A 23,071-nucleotide genomic window follows, 5' to 3' on the forward strand; every position below is an offset into this window, starting at 1 on the left:
AAACATTGTTATTATTATTTTTTTGTACAGAGAGTACATAAATTGAGTTCAAATAAGAATTCTTCAGTTCATTATCCAATTTTTTTCTTGCTGAAATTTTAATTATCCAAAACTACACTCAAATTTTCCATTACTTTTTATCAACAAAATATGTTTAAAATAGGTAAGAAAGCCCATTATTAATCAAACAAACAAAAACAAGTCTAAAACGCAAAGCGTTGGCCGTACGGAAGAAACTACGCCGTATTCGAGAGTCTCATTGTCTCCGTAGCGAAAAGGCAGCGTGCGAAATCCGTCGTTTCCCACCGTTAAGAGGCAGAGAAAGAGAAAGGCGAGCCTCGTCACCGTTTAGATGACGGCGCCGAGAAACTCCTCTAGGCGATTACGATCGCTGCGATATTCGTCGGAGAAGATGGAAGGTACCGGAAGCTGGGACGTGCTTGAATGGACCAAACTCGATGTATTCCTCTCTTTAACTTTTTCAATCATGTTGCTCATCTTGTTTATTTGGATATTGATTAGGGCTAATCGATTGACGCCTAATGTTTAATTATTATTTTCTCTTTTCAGCAAGCTTCTTGGTCAAGCTCGTACTCAAACTTGGATTGCTTGCTGGATTCTGAGAGGATCACCTTCGAGGTAGTTAGGCGGTTTATATAAGATTATTGTATTGCAGAGAGTCTTTGTGTGTGTGTTTGTTGAAAAAATTATTTATATTCTTGTTATGGCTGTTGATTACAGTGTTGTGGAGTTATACTCATCAACACCAATGAAGCAGGGACCCTCTTACTCACAAATTTCCGTATTCTGTTTTTGGTATGGCTTGTCTTTCTGTCTTTCTTCTTTGTGTCTTGTAATGTTTTAAAATGGTGCATCACATCAATCCTTTTTTTCTCTTTGTGAAGAGGGAAGGAACCAGAGATCCTGTTCCACTTGGTACAATTCCACTGGTGGCTATCGAGAAGTTTAACAAAACGGTCTGTTTTTAGTTATTAGTATGTTTTGAGTTTAATCTTAGTGAAATTGGGCTTTAATTTGTTTGTTTTGTGTCGTTGGGTGTTGTATGTAGGTGCAGAAAGTTCAATCAAACAGACATCAGTCCACCAAGAATCCACCAAAACGTCTTTTACAGGTCACTGGTATGTTTCCGTGTGTTATCATTTGCTAAAACTGATTCCAGTAGTCTTGTTTTATCAGGTTTATACGCCTTATATTAAAATTCACTCTGATATTTTGCTCTCTTTCTTTCTCCTCTGTTGTTTCTTAACCAATATACCACTATACTAATACTGGTTGAGAGATTTTGTTATCTGATACCTTCTTTATGTTAGTTTTGAAACTATTCTTGTGAATCATGTGCATTTTGCAGGCAAAGATATGAGGATAATTGTCTATGGTTTTCCCCCTGGAACCAAGCAGGTGAAGCTTTGACTCTCGTTTTCTGCATTTCCTTTTGAAGCCTATATGGTCCTATTTGATTCTATTGGTATAATTTTGCAGAGACGTTCTCTAGTTGATGCACTATTGAGGTGTAGCAATCTAGAGAGAGTATGGGATCTTTATGCTTTTACATGTGGGCCTTCCAAATTCGGTAACAAAAACCCAAAGGAAAGATTGCTTAACGAGTATTTTCGACTTCTCGGAAAAGGTTCATTGCGAGCGTCAATGAATATGATTAAAGACGGTTCATTCTCAGTTTCCAATGACTTTTGGCGGATAACTGACTTGAACTCGAATTATAACTTGTGTCCGACTTATCCGTTTGCTTTGATGGTTCCAAAATCCATTAGGTAGGACATTGATTCTTTGAACATGAATGAAAACAGTTTAATTTGGTCTCTACCAGCCTTTAGAGCTTCTGTTTATTTTTGTTTAAACTATCTTCCTCGAAAGTATAGTCTTGAACTAAAATTACCGTATGTTTTATGTCAGTGATGAAGAGCTGACCCAAGCGTCTACTTTCCGGGCAAAAAGTCGCCTGCCCGTGATCTCGTGGTGCCATCCAGGTAGAAATGCAGCTGTTTTGTTGCTTCCATTTGAATTTTGTTCGTATAGCTTCCGCATTTACACATGTTTCTTTTTGATCTTTAATTGCAGGAACTGGAGCTGTGATTGCTCGCTCTTCACAACCTTTAGTTGGTCTGATGATGAACATGAGGAGGTACATAGAAGTTTCAGTTTCATGCCAGAATTGTGATGATAATTGAGTTTCTTATTTTGAATCTCAAAGTAATAGATTCTGAAGTTTTCTAATATTTTGCTCTTTTTCAACAGTAACTTTGATGAAAAACTTGTTGCTTCATTCTGCACTCAGTTAGCTGGTCACAAGGGAGCACCACGGTGAGCTTCCTATGTTCGTTCTCATTTGGTTAAAGTTAACATGTGGATTTACTATTGATCTCCTTTATATCATCTTTAAGCCCATGACACTTCCTTGTGCGTGCATTTCTTGTGTACGGTTTTGCGTTTGCATATGAATATAACTTGGAGATAAACCACTCATTGTTGGCCCAGTTGGGCGTGGGATTATTTCTGAAATATATAGAAAGGTCTATTTGGGTAGAATAAAATAACATTCTGTTGGTTCATATCTTCAATATGGTTGAATGTTGCTATTTTGTTATAAAAGATGCACTTACTCTCGTTTTTTTATGTCATAGGAAGCTTTACATCGCAGATGCAAGACCTAGGAAAAATGCGTTAGCAAATGGAGCAATGGGAGGAGGCTCAGAATCATCTTCAAATTATTTGCAGTCTGAAGTATGACCTGGTTTGAAGCTCAATATTTTTGTCGTCTTGAACTGCTTGTTCTTACTGACACTGTTTCTCTTCAGATTGTGTTTTTTGGGATAGACAACATACATGCAATGAGAGAGAGCTTTTCCCGCCTTAGGGATTATTTAGATATGCACGGTACAACATCATCCGATGGGACGTCATCATTCTTGGTAAGTAGTAAATTCCAGGGTATTATTCTGTATCTGTAGTTGGCAAAAAAAAAAAAAAAACAGATAGAGTTGTTGTTTTTCCGTAACAAATCAACGCACTCTCCCATCTGTCTGGCACTCAACATTTATGTGGTTTAACTAATTGAATATGCTTCCATTGTATTAAGGTTAAAGCATACATTACCTTTCAAATGAATGTTTGGAACCATAATTCGTCTTCCGTTGCTAAAGGTGGAGATATCTATTTGTTTAAAATTTATAGAGACATGGTGGCTGGACTTGGGGTGGAGGTAATCTTAGTAGTATGTCTGCTTCAGTATCCTTGCTTGGAGAAAGTGGTTGGTTGAGCCACATCCAGAGCATCTTAGCTGGTGTGGCTTGGATTGCTGCACGTGTTGCTATGGAGTCAGCATCAGTTCTTGTGCACTGCAGGTTAGCTAACTTAAGGCCACTGATCTGTTTTACTAGGCTGTACCAATGCTTATATGTGTTAAGAGTAAGACAAATATGCATCTGTCTCAAGCAGAATTATCCTTATATCCCGAGTTGTTGCAATATTTTTGTGCAGTGATGGATGGGACAGAACAACTCAGCTGGTTTCTCTTGCATGCTTATTGCTTGATCCATACTACAGAACATTTGCTGGGTTTCAGGTATACATCATGCTCTAATTTGGGGTTTCTGGATTAGTTTTCTCGTTGTGGTTGAATTTTTTTTTATAGATTTCTAGTTTAGGATTTTAACTTGATATTGTCGGTGTTTCTCATTGAATACTATATAGCGAATGCTAACATTTCAGACGTTCTTACCAGCTAATTCACCTGCATAAACTGCCTTTCTTAGATTTTTGTTTGATCCACCATTGTCTTACTTAATCTTTTCTCCTGTTCTGACTTCGCATCAGGCTCTCGTCGAAAAGGATTGGTTAGCATTCGGTCACCCATTTTCAGATCGTATAGGAATGCCCAACGTTGCTGGATCTGGTAGTTTTGAGCTACCAATTCAATCTTCTTCCGCTAGTAGTTTCCCTTCATCTCCAGTGCGGCAAACTTCAGGATCAGCAGCTACTCAATCGCCTGGCTCTTCGCATGGCCTGAACAACTATTCTCCTATATTTTTGCAGGTATGCAGCTCTTACTTGCATTTATATATTCTTTTTGGTATGGCAGATCTACTAACAACAGTTGAATATGTTTGCAGTGGGTTGATTGCGTTTCACAGCTAATGCGGATGTATCCTTGTGCTTTCGAGTTTTCTCCGGTAAGTATAAAGACTGTTTGCAGATGTATGATAGTGTCAAGATGAAATTTTCTGCTAAAGCTATTCTCTGCCCTTTCAGACTTTCCTGGTAGATTTCACGGACTGCTTGCTTTCATGCCGTTTTGGAAACTTCTTGTGCAACAGGTAACCTCTTAAAACTTATTACAGTAGTTTAGTTGTAAAGTTAGAAGTTCATCATATGTAAGATTATTGTTGGAGAAATGCTGTATATTTGAAAGTTCTGTAGTTAAACAGTAAGTGACCGTGAGACCACCTTAGTATATATATTTACTCTTTCATGATGATTACAGTGAAAAGGAGAGGCAAGAATGTAGGATTACTGAATCCAGCGGATGCCTATGGGCTTACTTAACTGATTTGCGTTCCTTTGGTGGAACTTCTCATGCACATTGCAACCCGCTTTACGATCCCTCAAGATATAACGGCGCATTGTTACCTCCTGCTGCAGCTCTAGCCCCGACTCTCTGGCCCCAGTTCCACCTTCGCTGGGCCTGCCCTGTGGAACCGGATGCTTCGGAAACTGAGTTTCAGTGTAGAGCCATGTCCGTTAAGCATTTAGAGATGAAAAAGGTAATGTATCTGGTCTTTAACATGCTACTATGATCAGGGGCTGATTGCTTCTTGTGTTGGAAAAAATTGGAACAGGGGAAAGAAGAAGCAGAGAGGAAGGTAGATGCTTTATCCTCTACAGTGGAGTCACTTAACGAAGAGCTGCGGAAAGAAAGGAATATAAGTCGTGCAGCTAAAGAATCAGCAAAGAGAGCTATCAAAGAGCGCGGTGTCATATCGAGAGCCGTGCAGTCACTAGGATGCAAGGTGAACTTCACAAGGAGCGGAGATTGCACAGTTGAAGTAGAAGACGGGCCGCAGAAATGTTCTCACTCGATTCCCCATGATGTCTCGGAATCTATCTCATCATCAGTGAGTGAAGACAAAGTTTGCGAAGCGTTGTTGTGTCCGTTGCGTGCCAGAGAAGGAACTTGTCGATGGCCTGATGCGGGTTGTTGTGCTCAGAACGGGAGCCAGTTTGTTGGGTTGAAAGCAAACTTCGAGGCGTTTGAGAAACTCTCCATCTACGATAGCTACTTCACAGCTGAATGAGAGTCAGTCTACTACACGTCTCACTAGATTGACCCTAGTTCAACGACTTGTGTGTAGTTTTTTTTTGACAGAGTAAAAGCATAGCAACAGCAAAGAGGAGCATAGTAATCTCGGGAACTAACTTCGTGTATAGCAATGCGATCATGTGTAGCTTCATTGAGAAAGTTAGATTATCTGATTCTTGTTTTGGTTGGTTGATAATGACCATTAAGTATATGGTTTGATTAGTGACCTTTTTATTTTATTTTGTGGATTTTTTTTCGAATTTGTATGTTTTCTATTGATGAACAGATTATTTACTTTGAATGTGTGGGGGCTGTGGCTACGGACCACGCGACAAGGCCATGGGTCACGTGATCGTGTTGTCGTGTGCCAGAAAATGGGGTCATCCAACATGGTGTGAACATTAACCCAAAAATCACATCTTATCCAAACGCTTGTGGTTATCAATCGATTTCAAGAAAGTAAAAATTTAAAAGATGGTTAGAAGGTTAGACGTAAGGAGTGATCGATGCATTAAATATCGCATTTATATGAGACGCGTTAATTTGCGGCAACATCGCATAGAACATGTTGTATACTCTTTTAATTTATTTTATTTCGGCACGTTTGTATACTCTTTAGTTACATACGTAGTTGGCTTGGACCCTATTTTGCAATTTTTTTGTCAAACATTTACATCACAGTATTATGATATAAGGATGACAAAACTCGTCACAGCCTAGAGTTGAAGACTAATCTATATAAGGGTAATGAGACATTACTTTTTAGTTTTAAAGTGTATATCATCACAACTAATTGAAATAAATATGTGGATATACCTCATCTGATTGATAGGATAAGCAAGATTGGGTATGTATATTGTATAGTATCCAAGTTTGAGAGAACAACTTAACTACGTAAAGGTTGATATATGGAACATATAATTAATGACCATTCAAAAATTAAAGCATCAGAGATCGTGGACATACATGTCGCATGGGGTTCACTGACAGATGAATGCTACTTTCTTTTACCCATTAACCACTAGACATTCAAGCATGGTGATTTGATGTTACAAACTTACAACCTCTAAAAACCTCCAGTAATTATTTAATTCTTTGTCGAATTTCAATCTCGAACCCAACGAAGTACATATGTGAGTTTTAATTTTATGTCACCAAACATAGTTATTATGTTGGTTGGGTTGTTGTAAGGATTATATATGGGTTCTCTTATCTTTTGAGTTTAAATAAGTGACCAGGCGATAGGTATTTATGTATATATCATCGTCGCGTAACTAACTTATGGTAGTAGTTATAAGACGACTTAAACATCACATTCAAATGTATTTGATGATACATTGATACGCATGTTATCATTTTCACAATGATTGTTTATGCTTTAGTTGACACACAACATCAACCAACATGAGATTGGGACTGGGATTGCATGCGGAGACTGGTTCGAATTCTTTTATTGTGGTTCATCAATGGTGATTATTTTAATGTCTTGGATGGTAAAAGTATTCGACAATCTATAAATTTAAAAACTAGCCCTCGTTTTGAACCATGTGTGAAATAGATACATTGAACCATTGCACACACACAATGGCTTGAACTTATTATAACAACCCATTTTGGTATATAAATTGGCAAATTGCAGTTTTTTTTTGTTTTTAGAGTGATGTAAAATTTTCTTAGAAATTAGTAACCTATATTTTTTGACCAAAAAAAATATTAACGTTTCATTAAAAAATATTTTTTTTTTAATATTTAAAATATTATATTTCTAATTTTGTAAACAAAAACCAACCATTATAAAAATAAACCACTGAAACTTATCTATCAATCTTACCAAAACAAGTTGGTCACAAGAAATAGAAATATATATACCTAATTTTTTAAAATTAATTTAAATCATACTAAATTTTCTTTTAACTATATTTAAATTTTAAAAAAAAGTAGTTGGTGGAGGAGTTATAATTCCATGACAAAGGTAATTTAAGACAAAAGCTCACTATGTCACTTAACTCTATAAAATCCGTACACTTCCTACAACTTTGACACAACTTGGAAACGTAAAAAACACAATACACTCTCTCTCTCTCTCACTCTCTCCCATGGAGCTCTTTTCACTCCCTTCTCTGTTCCTTCTCTCCACACTCTTCGTCTTCTACATCTCCAAGTTTCTCAACAAAAGAAGCCAAAGAAACTGTTACATGCTTCACTACGAGTGCTTCAAGGGCAAAGACGAGAGAAAACTCGACACCGAGACGTGCGCCAAGGTCGTTGAACGAAACAAGCACTTAGGTCTCGAAGAGTACAGGTTCCTTCTACGCACGATGGCTAGCTCAGGGATCGGAGAAGAAACCTATGGCCCGATAAACGTCCTCCAAGGCAGGGAAGCCTCTCCTACTCTCCTCGACGCTTACTCCGAGATGGACGAGATCATGTTCGAAACCCTAGACAAGCTTTTCCACAAGACAAAAGGCTTTGTCTCTCCTTCCGACATAGACATTCTCGTCGTCAACGTCTCTCTCTTCGCTCCGTCTCCTTCTCTGACCTCGCGCGTCATCAACAGATACAAGATGAGAGAAGACATCAAATCCTTTAACCTCTCGGGGCTAGGGTGTAGCGCGAGCGTTATATCGATAGATATAGTGCAACGCATTTTCGAAACGCGGGAAAACGCGTTTGCGCTCGTGGTGAGCACCGAGACGATGGGTCCTCACTGGTATTGCGGTAAAGATAGGTCGATGATGTTGTCAAACTGTTTATTCCGTGCTGGAGGAAGCTCTGTGCTGTTAACCAACGCGGCTAGGTTCAAGAACAGGGCTCTGATGAAGCTAGTGACTGTGGCACGTGCCCACGTAGGGGCTGAAGACGAGGCTTACTCGTGCTGCATGCAGATGGAGGACAAAGATGGCCACCCAGGGTTCCTCCTAACGAAGTACCTTAAAAAAGCAGCTTCTCGTGCCCTAACCAAGAACCTCCAAGTCCTCCTGCCAAGAGTCTTGCCAGTCAAGGAACTGATCCGCTACGCGATAGTACGTGCGATTAAACGAAGAACCACCACAAAAAGAGAGTCTACGAGCTCGGGGATAGGTCTAGACTTGAAGACAGGGCTGCAGCATTTTTGTATTCACCCTGGAGGAAGAGCTATTATCGAAGGGGTCGGAACAAGCTTAGGGCTCACGGAGTTTGATATTGAGCCGTCGAGAATGGCGCTTCATAGGTTCGGTAATACATCCTCTGGTGGTTTGTGGTATGTTCTTGGTTATATGGAAGCTAAGAAGAGGTTAAAGAAAGGTGACAAGATACTAATGATGAGTATGGGAGCTGGGTTCGAGTCTAACAACTGTGTTTGGGAGGTTCTTAAGAATCTTGATGGTAAAAATGTTTGGGAAGATTCCATGGATCGATATCCTGAACTGTCCAAGATCCCTAACCCGTTCGTTGAGAAGTATGACTGGATCAATGATGATACCATGAGCTTTATTCGTGTTTGATCCATAACAAGTAAGCAATGAGGAAAATAAGATCGAAAAATATCTTTTTCCAATATATTTTTATGAAATATTGTGTGTTTGAAGTTTGTATTATTTGTAATGTTTAGACCGACAAGGTGCTATATTCGACTACTTTTCTACTATTTTTCCCGTTTTGAATTTAATATAAAAGTAATAATCGACAAGTATACTCGCAGTTATTACTATTTCTTTCCATGAATTTTAATTTTTTATTAAATTTATAAATAAATTTATTGAAGATTTGACTAGCTAGTGACCAATAATTGGTGTATAGGTAGATTTTTTGAACAGTGTCGAACAGATTTGTATATTTATAGTTGTTTGCATTTACTTTTTGACAGATTTGCATTGGTGTGGTTTACCCATTTATGAGTAAGAGCGAGCAATAAATTTCATGTGTTCAGTTTATAGGCATGTCTTGTATATAGATGGGTGAAATGTCAAACTCTCTGACATTACCTTTGAATGCATATACAGTATCATTGTTTTAGATAGGGGAGTCTTATTTACATTTTTGTTGTTGTTCAAACTTCAAAGACTGGAGCCTTACATGAAAATAGAAAATTGTGGTCCAATGAGTCTACAATATTAGTGGAAACATGGGAGACAATAGTATGGTTGCTCTTATACTAAAAAAGAATTTTAGAAGAGAATGTTACAGTATTTTAACAAATATAATAGCTCCTGCTATTTATAAATCGCTTTACAAACAATAGATTCGTGGTTTCTTAAAATGTTTTACTAAAACTCCCACACGATTCTGTTTATCATCTATGTTGAATATAAGTTGATTAAAATTTTGATCATAGAGAGCTGTAAGGTTATGGGTCCATTTGTAAAATGTTACTATAGTAGCTTAAAATTTTGGTTAAATCACGACTTTGGTATGAAATGTTCTCTAATTACTAGTTTAATAGTTTTGAAGTATCATTTAGAAGAAAGACCCAGTTAACGTTGCAGCTTATGTAGCTGTGAAGTTACGGGTACATCTTTTAGTGCCATTCTCGATTCAGTCCCTCCCTCTTTGAGCAACGATATAAATTGCTTGGTATGTACCACAATTTCTTATTTACTTAGTATTTGATAAGCAAATTTTGTCACGAATAGATGAAAAAACTAGGCTTTTAATGGCAAAAAGTACACAAAATACAGGCTAGGAGATGAGTAAATTGCAAATATTCGTGTCGATCCGAACTGAGGAACGCAATCTCTATTCTCTTTCCATTTCAATTAAATTTTTATTTGACCCAAATCAAATCTAATATTTTTTTTTATTCATGTAGATATATGTAACTTAAATTTAATCAAAAATTTAGAGGAATTTGCAAAAGATACGTTAATAATTCAATCGTTAAATCTCCTAAGAATATATTTGCATTTTGTTTAAATCTAAATTTAATAAATGCAAAATGAATATTTTAAAAATATAAAACAAAACACATTCATAAGAATATATTTACATTTTGTTTTTAGAAAAACCGAAAAAAAAAGTAGACAAGACTTGAACCAAGAGAGCTAAGTTGAAAAGGTAGTGTTTTTTGCCAAAACATGGACGTTTAGTGCTGCAAAAGGAGACGTTAAAGCCGATGCTTCTAGCAACGGCGAAGTTAACTTCATTCTTGTAAGAAGACTGCTTCGTGTTCTAGTTGAGGTAAGGATTTACTTGCCATACAAGTAACAACTCATTTTTCTACAAATCCCACCCATCTTTTCTCCCACCAAACTCCCATCTCCTATCAGACAAACTCCCATACAAATCAGAGAATCTCCTAAGACACTTGCTTCTCTTCCTGTAATGGTCATTCGTGTTTCCACTGATCGCTACACCAGAAAATTTCGAAGTGTCAATAGCCAAAGACGGTCTCACATACTCCACAGCCTTAACCAAACCACTCACATTAGCATACAAAAAATTCAACAAAACGTCTTCACAATTAAACTGCTCGTCCACAAACTCTCGACCAAGCCTCGCCTTCTCCGACTGATACAAACCAAACGCGAAACCAACGTCCATAAACGCTGCTCCAGTGAGAATCATATTGTATCCATTATGACTTCTCGCAAACTTCTCAGCACTATAACTCATTGTCTCATCAACAAAACGCGGGTAGTATCCAACAAGTCTCTCCGGATACTCTCTCCACACTCTAAACCCTTTCTCGATGGTATCACAAGGCATCATTATATCATCGTCAAGCTCAAGAACAGCTCTTGTTTTAATCAACGGGTCGATATTGAACCTGTTGTTTAGAGAGTTCAGCTTCTCGACTCGGATTCTAACTGGCACGGCCGAGTCTAGCTCGGTGAGTTCAGGAGGTGGTCCTTTGTTCCATATGACGAGGATCTCTTTTACTGATGGACATCGAGAGTAATGCTTCAGGTACATTTTTAGGTTCCAGAGACGTGCGTCGTACGTCATAGTTGCTAACGTGAACTGAGATACATGACCTTTTAATGTGTAAGGCAACACCGCTCCGCTTCCACCGTTTATATAACTAATCCCTACACATGTGAGCAAAGCTCCTAGAACTAATAACAAACCTAGTGTCAATCTTCCAAACGTGGAGTTAGGTTTCACAAGTCCTCTGAGAAAAGGCGGTACTCGGTTTAACCTAGAACACATCCTTCTTAACTGTTCAGACACAAAACTTGTTGTCTCCAAGTTCAAGACCGCATCGGTTCTTTTTCCTTTGTAGTATTTCACACACCAGGTTGATGGAACAATGCAGTTCAAGATCCCAAGAAAAAACCCTAGCAACACAACAAGTGTAATAGCACCTGCGAGAGAAGCAGACCCTAGAAAAACCCTAAAAACCAGATCACCTGATGTTACACGGTCACCATCAACAAGACCAATGTATTCGCCAGAGCTTAGCTGTAACACATCGAAGCGATGCTGCCTAACTCCGTTCCAAGAGTTTTGACCTTTATGTGACGTTTCTAAATCAAAGGGGACTTGGACTTCTCTATACTCTTCCTTAGAAAGAACCTCTATTTTATAAATGCGTATTTTTTTCTCATAACTCTCACTGGAAGCTTGACCAACACGGTAGAGATTACCTTTATGTAAAAACGCTCTCCCTCCGTTTCGTGCCCCGTTGTGGATAGGATTCTTCTTGTGTGGCTTCCATGGGCCAAGAGGAGTGGCGCTGTACCAAATTTCTAGATGTCCGAAACTACTATGATCTGATCCAAATAGCCAATAGTTTCCTTGGTGGTGGAGTATGGTGGAATCAACAAGCGGCTTTTGTAAGATGACTTTCTCTAGCTTCCAAGTTAAAGGGAAGTTAACAGCACGGTAGAGACGAAGCTCTCCTATCTGGTTGCTCTCCGGCATCATGTATATCTTTTAGAAAGAAACAAAAAAAAAGTATGTTAATATCATGAGTGTGTATCATGGAACTTTGCTAGTAAGAAACCGATCTCTCACTTGTTCGTTGTAATTGAAGACGAAAGGAAAAGATAAGTGCCAAGGCTCATCCAGAGCTATACCGAGAGGTTTCCAAGTTGCTCCTTTGTCGGTACTTTGTGCAACTCCTATGTCCCCTTGCATTGTAATGGGGTTTTTATTTTCAAAGAACATGTAAAGAGTATCACCCTGTTTTGGTAAGATAAGAATGAGAAATGAGACATGAGCAAAAGAGACTTATAACACTTTCGCTAGAGAATGTGTTCATGATAAGTCAAAGATACTGCAATGTCGATGATGCATGGTCGGTCCTAAGCATAGACTAGTGGAGTATTGGCCTACAACCTCCAAAATTTTAAGAAAAAATTACATATATATAACCCATAAAATTGTACGCAAAAGGTGTTAATAGAAATTCTTATTAAATTGTCTATAGCCTCCAAAATTTTGAGGACCTGTTTTGTGTCGATGAAGATGACTATAATGTGTATACCTGTACATAGAGAAATGGACCAGCTACAAAGTTGCTTGGAAAGCCATAATTGGTCAAGGAGACACATGTTAAAACTGGATTAGCTACAGGCCATGCTGCACTCTCGTTCCTCCATACATTAATCTGTTTCCAAACTCACCAGATAAAACGTGGTTAATATTGTTGATTCAAAACTCATGAACCCTAGCTATCAAACGATTTGCATTCTAATAAAATTGCACGAAACTGAGTAGATTAGGAGACTCACGGTTTCGATGGGTTTGAGAGTGAAGGGAGAATCGCCATAGAAAACGCCAATGGACCAGGAACCCTCGTTATCCTCTCTGCAACCTAGGGAAGAAGAGGACACATGATCCGTGCGTCCGATATGCGGCGGAAACGCGAGCCACGCGTACGTTATGGCAATCAAAGCGAACAACCCAAAGCAGGAAACGAAGAACAAAAAACGCCGCATGGAGGCGCTTGCGTAGGCGAGGGGATTATAAAGGTTACGAGTGTAATGGATAAGCGGATACGTTACTTGGCATGTCTGTTCCTTATTTTTAACAGAACCGGCTTTCGGATGACGTCATGCCACGAATTTTAAAGAGTTGGGACTAGGCCCAAGCCTGGGCATTGTAATCCAGATAAAATACCCCTGCCTATTGGACAATCATCAGGCCTGGAAGAAACTTTTTTTTTTTTAATTATGGATTTCATTACAAATTAGTTATAATCAATTATTATACGATAATAATAAACTAGTCACAAGATTTTTTTTTCTTGATTTCTTATAGATTCATTGATCTAAGACAACGATCCACCAGCTGTGCATTTTGTATTTCATGCACTTTTGAAAATATATCCGAGGAGTTCTTAATATATGCATTGTTACTATTTACGCAGAATTTGTTTTGAAATATATTGTCCATTAATTGGGAATGCACCCCCAAAATATCGTAAATTGTCAACAATATATCAATTGCCAACAACTCATAGTCATAGAGTCATGGTTGTTGCTAGCTATATAGAGAGGTACCATTTTCTTAATTCAGTATACATTACATTTATATTCATATATATATATATATATATGTATAGCCTGAATCTTCTTCTATAGTTCATAGAAATCATTTTACCCGAATAGTTTCTAAAACTCCATTGCTTACATACTAATGTCCAATGTTCAATTTACTAGTGGTCCATTTGTGTTTTTTTTTTTCAGTTCATGTGATTGTGAAGGTACCCAAGACTCGAGTAATAGGTAAAGTAATCTGATAAAGATGTTTTTCGACAAAGAAGTTTCTTGCAAACCTATGTTTGAATAAAATTATTTGACCCGAGCCACGAGCTAATCTGTCTGAAATTCTAGATATTCGAGACATTTTATATAGTTAAGCTTGATTTGGCTTTGATTGATTACTTAAGAAAGTTATAATATATTTAGAAGGTCAACGTAATCTAGACTCTGCTTCTGAATGGATACGTAGTTCAAAAACACTAATTAATATTTTAACTGAGAATTTGTTTTGTCCTTATAATATATATATAAACTTTCATAGTTTTTGTCATATAATCTCTTTGACTAGACGTGGAAGTTATTGCATTTTAATACTTGAGACGAGTACACTAAGTATAAGGATCATTGTCTTAAAACATCATATATAAAACTGACTGGCTACGTACTATGCCTGGCTGTAAATTTGAAAAAGATTAGACCATTATATTGGAGAGTGGGTGCGGACTAACTGAATAGTACATAAACTTTGAGTTTAATGCCCCCCAAAATATCGAAACATGCTAAGTGACAGTATAAACAGTATTAATCATGGAGAGCTCTATCATGGACGCTAATCCATAAAAGAACGATTGACAAAAGGTACAATTAATAACGAGAACGATGAGCATGTGTGTTCATAAATTCGATTTATTGTTCGATGAAAAGATACGAGATCACTATCTATAGGGATGTTAACATGGGTAGTTACCCATGGGTTTACCCAAATCCACTAATAATGGGTTGGATTTTTATCCGTATAAGATTTATTGGGTCGATCATGGGTATTAATTTTAAAGTATATTTAACTTGTCGGTCATAAATCTAGAAATAACTTTAAAATTAAGAGATATGTGATTTATCAAAAATGATTCGCGATTGTATGAGGTCAAACACATGAAAAAAATCATTCTTTGATTGCATGGTTGGTAAACAAATCTTTCGAATCTTTGAAAAATTAATGTAATGCGGAATGAAACCCACAGACCAAAGTGGTCGGGGGGGGGGGGGGGGGAGGAGGGGAGATATTACAATTTCATTCATCGCTATTGTGATTACATTTGGACCAGCCTTGGTCACTCTCTTTTTTTTGAACAACATGCATTATATTAATAAAGGAGTTTTACTACAAGATAGCATGGTTAAGTAGCAATGCAGGGGGGAGACATTACAATTTCATTCATCGCTATTGTGATTACAATTGGACCAGCCTTGGTCACTTTTTTTTTTTGAACAACATCAATTATATTAATAAAGGAGTTTTACTAGAAGATAGCATGGTTAAGTAGCAATGCATTCTTCACAAGCGAATCAGCATAAGCGTTACTTAACCTTGGCACATGCGAAAAGTAAACAAAGGTAAAAATAGAGGATAGAGACTCGATGTCCTTGAGAACTCCATAGAGCTCCATAGAAAATGTGTTCGAGTTGATAGCTCTAATGAGCTCGAGAGAGTCGGAGCGAATCCAGACGTTAGGTGTAGACTTGTGTGATGCCGCTAACAGGACTTCCTTGATACCAGCCTTGGTCACTCTATTGGACCAAAGAACCTAGAGATCACACTCCACGTTTCAAAAACAAGTGAAGTTTTCATCATAATTGATTTTAGTGATAATTTTCGATCAAAAAAAAATTGATTTTAGTGATAATAAGGACTTTTTGAAAAGTGAAGTCCCCCGGTACAGATGTTGAAAATGACATGACTCAATACCAACAATGCCAACGACCTCGTGTTTGATTTTCATAGTGGAACCTCGACATAAGAAAAAGGAAAGAAGAAGAAGAAGATAAATCATTACTAAAGCTTAGCTATCTCTAGTACCCAATTGATCTATATATGATATATCAATCCCTTTAGTCAAAAGCATTTGAAGACAGCCCGATTCACATGCGAGTTTGGAATCCATCAACCCTTTAACAAACCCCTTTTCAGCCATCTACTAAACAAAGAGGGACCATAAATAATTAAATCCTACACAAACTTTTGGAAAGCTAAACCGTGCAAAGCTTCCTTTTCTTCATGTCTACATCAAAAACTGACCAAATGAGTTGTGGCATTTATTTAATTGTGAACTAGATATCAATCACAACAGTGAAGTAACGACTTCACAAAATTAAATGGTATGAGGACAATCGGAAAGAATCAAGAAAAGTTGATGGGGTTTGGTATGTATTCTATATTATATAAATGGTCCCAATACTTTCTAACTTTCCCCCAGCCTATTGTTTTACCATTTTAGCATATGGCATGTGGTTATATCTCGTTGAAGATATTATCGGCAATTCTCTGAAATAAATCTTTTTTAAGTTTTTGTCACAAAAACATACTTCAAAAACTGAAATGATCAAAATAATATTTTTTAATTTTTTAATTTTAATTTTTTTTTATAAAAAAATTAGAAATCCTATCCTAAAACCTCACTGTTCAACTCTAAACTATAAACCCTAAATCTTAAACCCTAATCCTTAAACCATAAATCTCATTCCTTAACTATAAACCCTAATGTTTAGATTAATTAATCCTATGGATATAAGTATATATTAATTTTTTTGATAAAATATTTAAATCTATTTTGGTTATTTTTTATTTTTAAGATGTATATTTATGACAAAAAAAAATTTAAGTCTATCATACGGAATTTCTCTAATATCTTTGTAAACAAAACCAGTTCTTAAATAATTGACTGTAAAGTCTTTTGTCGGTTTTGTTGCAAATTCCAAATAATTCGATTTTATATCGTTATCTGTTTGGGACTTAAAACAGTTGTAATTTTAAGTTTGGTTGTAGACTCAGTTTTTTAGGAAATTTTCATTTTTCTCCAGTTATGACTGGAGATTTATCTGTTCGCCCATTATGTATTTTTTTTTGATCGAGGCCCATTATGTATATTTATATTTTTTGTGTAATGAAATATTTTTATATCAGTTTCTGGTGCAAATTTCCATCATAATTATATATGTTAGCCTTTTAGTTACATTGATTTTTCATTTTTATACAAATAATAATTTCTCTTTTTCAGTACTAGTACTGTATTATTTTATTTTTGTCATGTATAGTCAATAGATATAATATATATAGGATCTTGTAGATGATATTTGTTAAAAAGAATCTGAAATGAAACATAAACATCCAAGAGAGGACCATCATGATCATTACCCACTAAATGTTGAAATAAAATTCTGGAAACTAGTTTGATAAGTATTATATAAGGATAAATAAATTAATATGGAAACTAGTTTGATAAGTATTATATAAGGATAAATAAATTAATATGGATGCATGCACGTTACGTTTTACTTGCTTCGCTTGTCTCCATCGTACTTTACAACGAATAAAATGTTTTATACAATGAATACCTATTAACATAGCCACGTATGAATTGTATTCATATATGCAAATTGTCAACCAAGTAAAAATAATATAATATCATGTTGGCGATTTTTTTTACATCTAGCAGTTCTACCTAGCTAGGTTTCTGTTCACATAGCTACTCACATAAAACTGAAATTCTTGAATTATTCCTTTTTTCTTTGTTAAATACAGCGTGTGATATTCAAATTCACCTCAAACCGACACTCAATTTTCGATTTACCAGTTACATTAATCTGTTTCTGTTAGTTAAATTCCTTTCACATCATTATATTTAAGATCATTAATCTTACTATCTTAGATACGAGCTAGGTTAGTGATACCAAAATCCTCAACAACAAAAAAGGAGCTTAAAAAGCACGAACGTTCGAGTATCAAATTATCAATACAAGTTGTTTTTGTTGTCAACAACTAAAGTAGTTCAGAAAGATTGATCGAAAAGAAACACAGTGGTTCAGGAAAAAAAATCAAATTTAACTCAGAAAAAAAAAGGAAAAAGAAAAGCGTCCAATGTCCATGCATGTCCACGACGTAAAAGATTAAAAAAAAAATCTACTTTTCTGTTAAAAGTTAAAGAAAATAAAATAAAAAACAATAACGAGATTCAGATACTTAGGAAAGATCAGAGAGATCGTTTCTTCTTATGTACCTTTGTCTGGGCCTTCACCGTGATATTGCCAGTCACTTACACAGATCTACCCTACATCACACCACATGCATCCTCTAATAGTAAACACACGGCATCTCTTTGATAGATTCTCTGCACAATAATACGTAACTACTTTTTGTAACCAAGCCTGTATACATCATGTATTATGTATATGCTGACTATTAGTTTCATATAACTATATAGTAATTTAATTTGTTACAGCTTTATACACTACTTTCTTGTAAGTATTTTTTTTTCATGTATATATATTAAAACCGTGGTTAAAAAGAGCTAAGGATCAAACTTAGTAAGTATCTTTAAGAATCGTAAAAAGATATCCATGGAACCTTAATTCAATAAAAGGATTTGGCTACGTCCTTTCTAAATGGATCTTAATTGATCTGAACAAATAAAATTTAACAGATCGTAATTATATCCCAGATCGTAATATTAATAGATTTCACTTAGTAAACAATTTGTTAAATCTGACGAAAATATATTTTATATAAAATATGCATGTAATGTGATACATGATGCATGTACAAAAAGTAAAGTCCTATATACATGACATGTCTCTAGTTTCTTTAGCGGTACACGACATAAAATTCTAACCAAACTCTACGTTTAGATCTAGATTAAAAACTTCGATCTGAAATTTTAATCATTGTTATATAAAACCTAATCTCTATGTAATATTGATTTTCTTATCAATAAAATTAATTATTGTAAACTAATCAAAACTTGTACCAGTATGCATGCAGTAATGTTACTGCTTCACTATAAAAAATAATAATAAAAAAACAAAAAAAACTGCCTTATTATTTTCCAAACACATGGATGTTAGTATTTTAACAAATGTGCATGTTATATACTCTATATCCGCATTAGTAGAATTTGATTTCTTTTTACATTTTTAAATTTCCAAAAATAAAAGTATATGCATATTTAAAAGAAAATTCCATTTTTACCACAAACTTGATATTACTTTTCAAATTACTTTAGATGATAACCATCTTATAAATATTTTAAGTTTATTATGAAAAAGATAAAATTAATCCTCCTAAATCATTTATAAATGTTTAAAACTTATTTATAAAGGTTATAAACCTAACTGTACTCCTTTAATACTAAACCATAAATAATAATATCTAAACTTTAAACCTGAATGCTATAATATTTTTGAAAAGTGATATCTAACTTAGTGTATTTTAAGCAAGTTCTCCATATTTCTACATTGCATTTATAGAAATTTGATTTATTCGAAAAACTATTCTTTCTTTGTTAATTAAAGTAAGATTCCTTATATACAAATAGCTACCCTCCATTTTATTGATTTGATTCTTCTTTTAGTGGATGTAACTCTCACTCCAATTAACAGTACGAATCTATGCCCGCTTTTTACGTTATAATTACTATCTTCCTTAATTTTGCAATTAGGAGTTTTGTTATCTCGTTCAGTAGAGAGATGCATGTATATACTATGTAAGTAGCTGCTTTCTCTTCCGTACAAACAATTGATATTTAGTTATGTACTGATATGAAAAATAGTTATCAGAAGTTTAAAGTTGAAAGATTGTGTATAATTTTAACTGCCTAAGTTCAAGTAAAATTGACCAAGTTATATATATTAAAAACAAAAATCTCAAATTCTTGTAGATCTGTTTTTTTTACGAAATTTATAGAAGAAATTTTACCACATTGTTATTTAGACTATTTTAATCAAAAAGAATACTTATCTTAACGATCAGCCTTAGGTATAAAGTACAAAATTTATTGCTTAATTAAGTATCAGAATTTCGTAATTGATTGGTAATACTTAACTTGGAATTAATGTGGTTACCTGTCAAAAGCTGTAAATAGAAGTAATGTGGTCTCTCTTTTTTTTTTTATCTCTTATCTTTCTAATATTAAGATATAAGAGCATGTATAATACAGAAGAAAAACATGTATGTAAAGACAAAACCACATATATACAACTAAACCCACAAGTCCACTTCTCTAAGAAGATTTGTTCAGGCACACGCTAAAACACAAAAACAAAACCTCCAAGAACATATCATTTTGTTATTTATATTTAGAAAATGGATCTCGATTTATTACAAGATCTTCCCATGTTGAATTTCCCATCACCCATCAAGATCCGATCCAACAACAGAGATGCTGACGGCGGCGGCGGCGGTTGCACCACGCCCACTTCCTCTGACCACAAGATTCCTCCCTCCTCCGCCACTACTCCTCCTCCTCCGCCGCAGAAACGACGTGCACTTCCGCCGTCCCTCGTCTACAGATCTTGCAAGAGGAAGCTTTTGACGTCATCAAAGTTTGAGATTATTGCTAACAAAGATGAGATAGATCGCTTCTTCTCCTCTGTTTACAACCAGACGATGACGTCATCCCCCACCACTGCCACCACGTCGACCCTCCCGGTGGCTAGGCGACGTAGAAGTTTCCGTTCTTGTTCCCGGAGATGATCAATAATTGGAATTAACCACAATCATGTTAAAGGTTCCTTATCTTGGTAGCTTTTTCTATTTTATGTATTTTATCTAATGATTCTCAGCTTTAATTTACGCGTCGACCCACTCTATAAATATACATGTGCCATCCATCGATGGAATCTTTTTAACTTTCTTACTAATTTCATTTGAATTATGAACGTTTTCAATAATATATTTTTCCTAGCTGTTTGTAAACGAAAGATCACTCGCATATGCTAGAACTGAGTAGGTGATTCTTAAGTAAAAACCTATATCGATTAAAAAAAAAAATTCAAAAAAAAAAAAAACAATTCAGAAGAAAAAAAAAACGAATATTTCGACTGATTACAAAAAAACGAATAATCTCGACTGAGAAAATGAACAGTGAAATCCCATGACAAGTACTATTTGTTTAGTGGCCAAACATTACTTTCTCACAACAGCTGTTCGATGCACTTTCATGAAATGGATATATGAAATTTATAAATCAATCAATAAAAATTATTGAATAAATGTAACATCTATTATGATGGTAACTAATATATGAAAATGAGTTGCCTTATTAGCAAGCAATTGTTTTTGTCGGCCACGATAGGATTTATATAACGTGTTACAATGGTGTGCATGATTATATGCCTCGATCAGATCTAATAAACACAACATATTTATGGTGTAGTAAGATAAAAAAATATAATTTACATGACATCATCGTCAAGATTAAGTGAAGTTCGGAAGGTAATATTGAGAATTGCGAAAACATATGAGGTTTAAATGAAAAAAAAGGAAGAAGTTCAGGTTAATGCGAATGATAGAAAAGTAATGGCGTTTAGAATTATACTCCATCCGGAAAATTCATTTCGGAAAGTAAGGTTTTCTAGAGATTTCACGTTTATTAAGAATATAATAAATATATATAGTTTTTATTATTTTTTTATTATTTTTAATTACATTTCACCAATTAAATCTAATCAATTCAAATATTTATAATTAATGTTTTTTTAAAAGTATACAAAAATATCATAAAATTTAAAAATTTTATCTTTATAAAACAAAAAAAAATTATAAAATTTTACTTTTGGAAATGGAGAGAGTATAACGGCTGCGTGTCTTATATGCCTGTGAAAGACGTCGATAATGATGCCTTGATCCAACTATATTTGAATCAATATTTTTATATAAATAAAGAATAGACTGATAATTATTTCTCAAGGTAATTAAGTAATATTGTAATCGAGAAAAGTTGATCGGAAATTCATGTTGATCTCTGACAGTTTGAGCTGACAGATAGACCGATAAATACGGCTTTGGGATCTGTAAATTAATGTAATTAAATGTACTTTAATGTGGTTGTGGATGACGCTCATGGATATCTAAGAATCATTACGGGTGGTTCCCCCAATTACTCGGAATTTTCGGATGTCAAAATTTCATACTAAACTAGGATAAGACCTGCGCCTTGCGCAGGATAAATTTATATGAAAATTATTTAAGAAATATCGTATGGAAAATAAATTTATATTATTGATCGAATTAATATTTGGCCCTTAAACAATTTTTTAAAACTTTTTTTGTTAACTACATAATTTGTTTACTAATGAACTGGTCCTATTTTTAAAAATATTTTAAGACAAAAAATTATTTATCACATAAAAACCTAACGTTTAAGCCGAAGAATCTCATGCCTACTATTTGGTTACAATGAAACTATGTCAGCTCCATTTTATATCATGATTTAGCAATTTAAAAGTTAATTATGGTTATGAGAAATTTACGTTCACTTGTCAATACTATATATCTTCAATATTTTTCTCATTTTTATGTCATTTTAGTTATTTGCATTCAAGTTACGTGATAACTCATCATGACACTTTTTTAATTAGTACAAACTACAGGTTCTAAACTTTTTAAATGTTTCTCTATTAATATATAGGGGATGTTAAACCATTGATCATTAATTTTTAACATAATAATTTTAACAGTTTTAGTAATTTTGTCATTTTTAAAAATTCAAAATATAACATATACGAAAAATCTATATTTTAATTTCATAGCTAATTTGATTGTTTAATTTATTTTAATAATATAAAATTAAACAAAAGCAATGGATGGGATATAAATTGCTATCAAATCTTTATTATTAGAATCATTAATTGTCATATATATATTAGTCATATTTGGTAATTCCGTAGGTTTTATTTAAGGAAAGAAAATAAAATAGTCATTGTACACTTTAATTAATTGTATGATTAGTTTAATGAAAAGTATAATATATACTTAATTGGACCAACATATTTTCTAAGGATTCTGAATTTCATTTTGGTGATGACACGTGGCTACACTTAAAGATTGTAATGTTTCTCAATTAATATATAAGGGATGTTATACGTCAGTATCCCATGATCCTACTATATAAAAGGGGCTAAATTAAAGCTCCCTAAACACTGCCACGTAGGCAAAAAAAATCCCCACCAATCATTCAGCCATGTCACTATCGGACTGGGCCTCACCAAATAAATGGGAACAGAGTTTTGTCACGGGCTGGTCCAACTTCTGAGTATCACTAAAAACCTATAAATT

The 23,071-nt window shown here is 34.8% G+C and overlaps 4 protein-coding genes across 5 annotated transcripts; 3 read left to right on the top strand and 1 right to left on the bottom strand.

The window, feature by feature from the left end:
• The first annotated feature begins 173 nt into the window (after positions 1-173).
• LOC106425276 (phosphatidylinositol-3-phosphatase myotubularin-2-like) lies at positions 174-5,629 on the top strand. 2 transcript variants are annotated; one of them, XM_013865996.3, is made up of 19 exons: positions 174-460; positions 571-639; positions 742-816; positions 906-977; positions 1,076-1,139; positions 1,370-1,419; positions 1,501-1,790; positions 1,933-2,006; positions 2,098-2,161; positions 2,275-2,340; positions 2,661-2,760; positions 2,835-2,948; positions 3,211-3,380; positions 3,517-3,601; positions 3,853-4,071; positions 4,149-4,208; positions 4,288-4,352; positions 4,520-4,799; positions 4,875-5,629. In XM_013865996.3, the coding sequence occupies exons 1-19, from the start codon at positions 353-355 to the stop codon at positions 5,328-5,330; spliced, it is 2,481 nt and encodes an 826-aa protein (XP_013721450.1). In that variant the 5' UTR covers positions 174-352; the 3' UTR covers positions 5,331-5,629. The 2 variants fall into 2 exon arrangements, with proteins under 2 accessions (XP_013721450.1, XP_013721449.1); XM_013865995.3 differs by having other exon boundaries at positions 175-460; positions 1,070-1,139.
• A 1,721-nt stretch (positions 5,630-7,350) lies between these two features.
• Positions 7,351-8,962, top strand: LOC106422802 (3-ketoacyl-CoA synthase 19). The gene has a single exon (XM_013863599.3). It carries the CDS (start codon positions 7,432-7,434, stop codon positions 8,818-8,820), a length of 1,389 nt encoding a protein of 462 aa, XP_013719053.1. The 5' UTR covers positions 7,351-7,431; the 3' UTR covers positions 8,821-8,962.
• A 132-nt stretch (positions 8,963-9,094) lies between these two features.
• On the bottom strand, positions 9,095-13,666 carry LOC106425269 (glucosamine inositolphosphorylceramide transferase 1-like). Its single transcript, XM_013865988.3, has 4 exons — positions 12,991-13,666; positions 12,744-12,866; positions 12,272-12,439; positions 9,095-12,187 (listed from the first exon to the last, which is right to left on the bottom strand). The coding sequence occupies exons 1-4, from the start codon at positions 13,195-13,197 to the stop codon at positions 10,532-10,534; spliced, it is 2,154 nt and encodes a 717-aa protein (XP_013721442.2). The 5' UTR covers positions 13,198-13,666; the 3' UTR covers positions 9,095-10,531.
• A 6,213-nt stretch (positions 13,667-19,879) lies between these two features.
• On the top strand, positions 19,880-20,715 carry LOC106425281 (cyclin-dependent protein kinase inhibitor SIM-like). Its single transcript, XM_013866012.3, has one exon. It carries the CDS (start codon positions 20,099-20,101, stop codon positions 20,486-20,488), a length of 390 nt encoding a protein of 129 aa, XP_013721466.2. The 5' UTR covers positions 19,880-20,098; the 3' UTR covers positions 20,489-20,715.
• Positions 20,716-23,071: the final 2,356 nt, after the last annotated feature.

This window comes from Brassica napus, chromosome C2, assembly GCF_020379485.1.
Source record: "Brassica napus cultivar Da-Ae chromosome C2, Da-Ae, whole genome shotgun sequence".
Lineage (NCBI taxonomy): Eukaryota > Viridiplantae > Streptophyta > Magnoliopsida > Brassicales > Brassicaceae > Brassica > Brassica napus.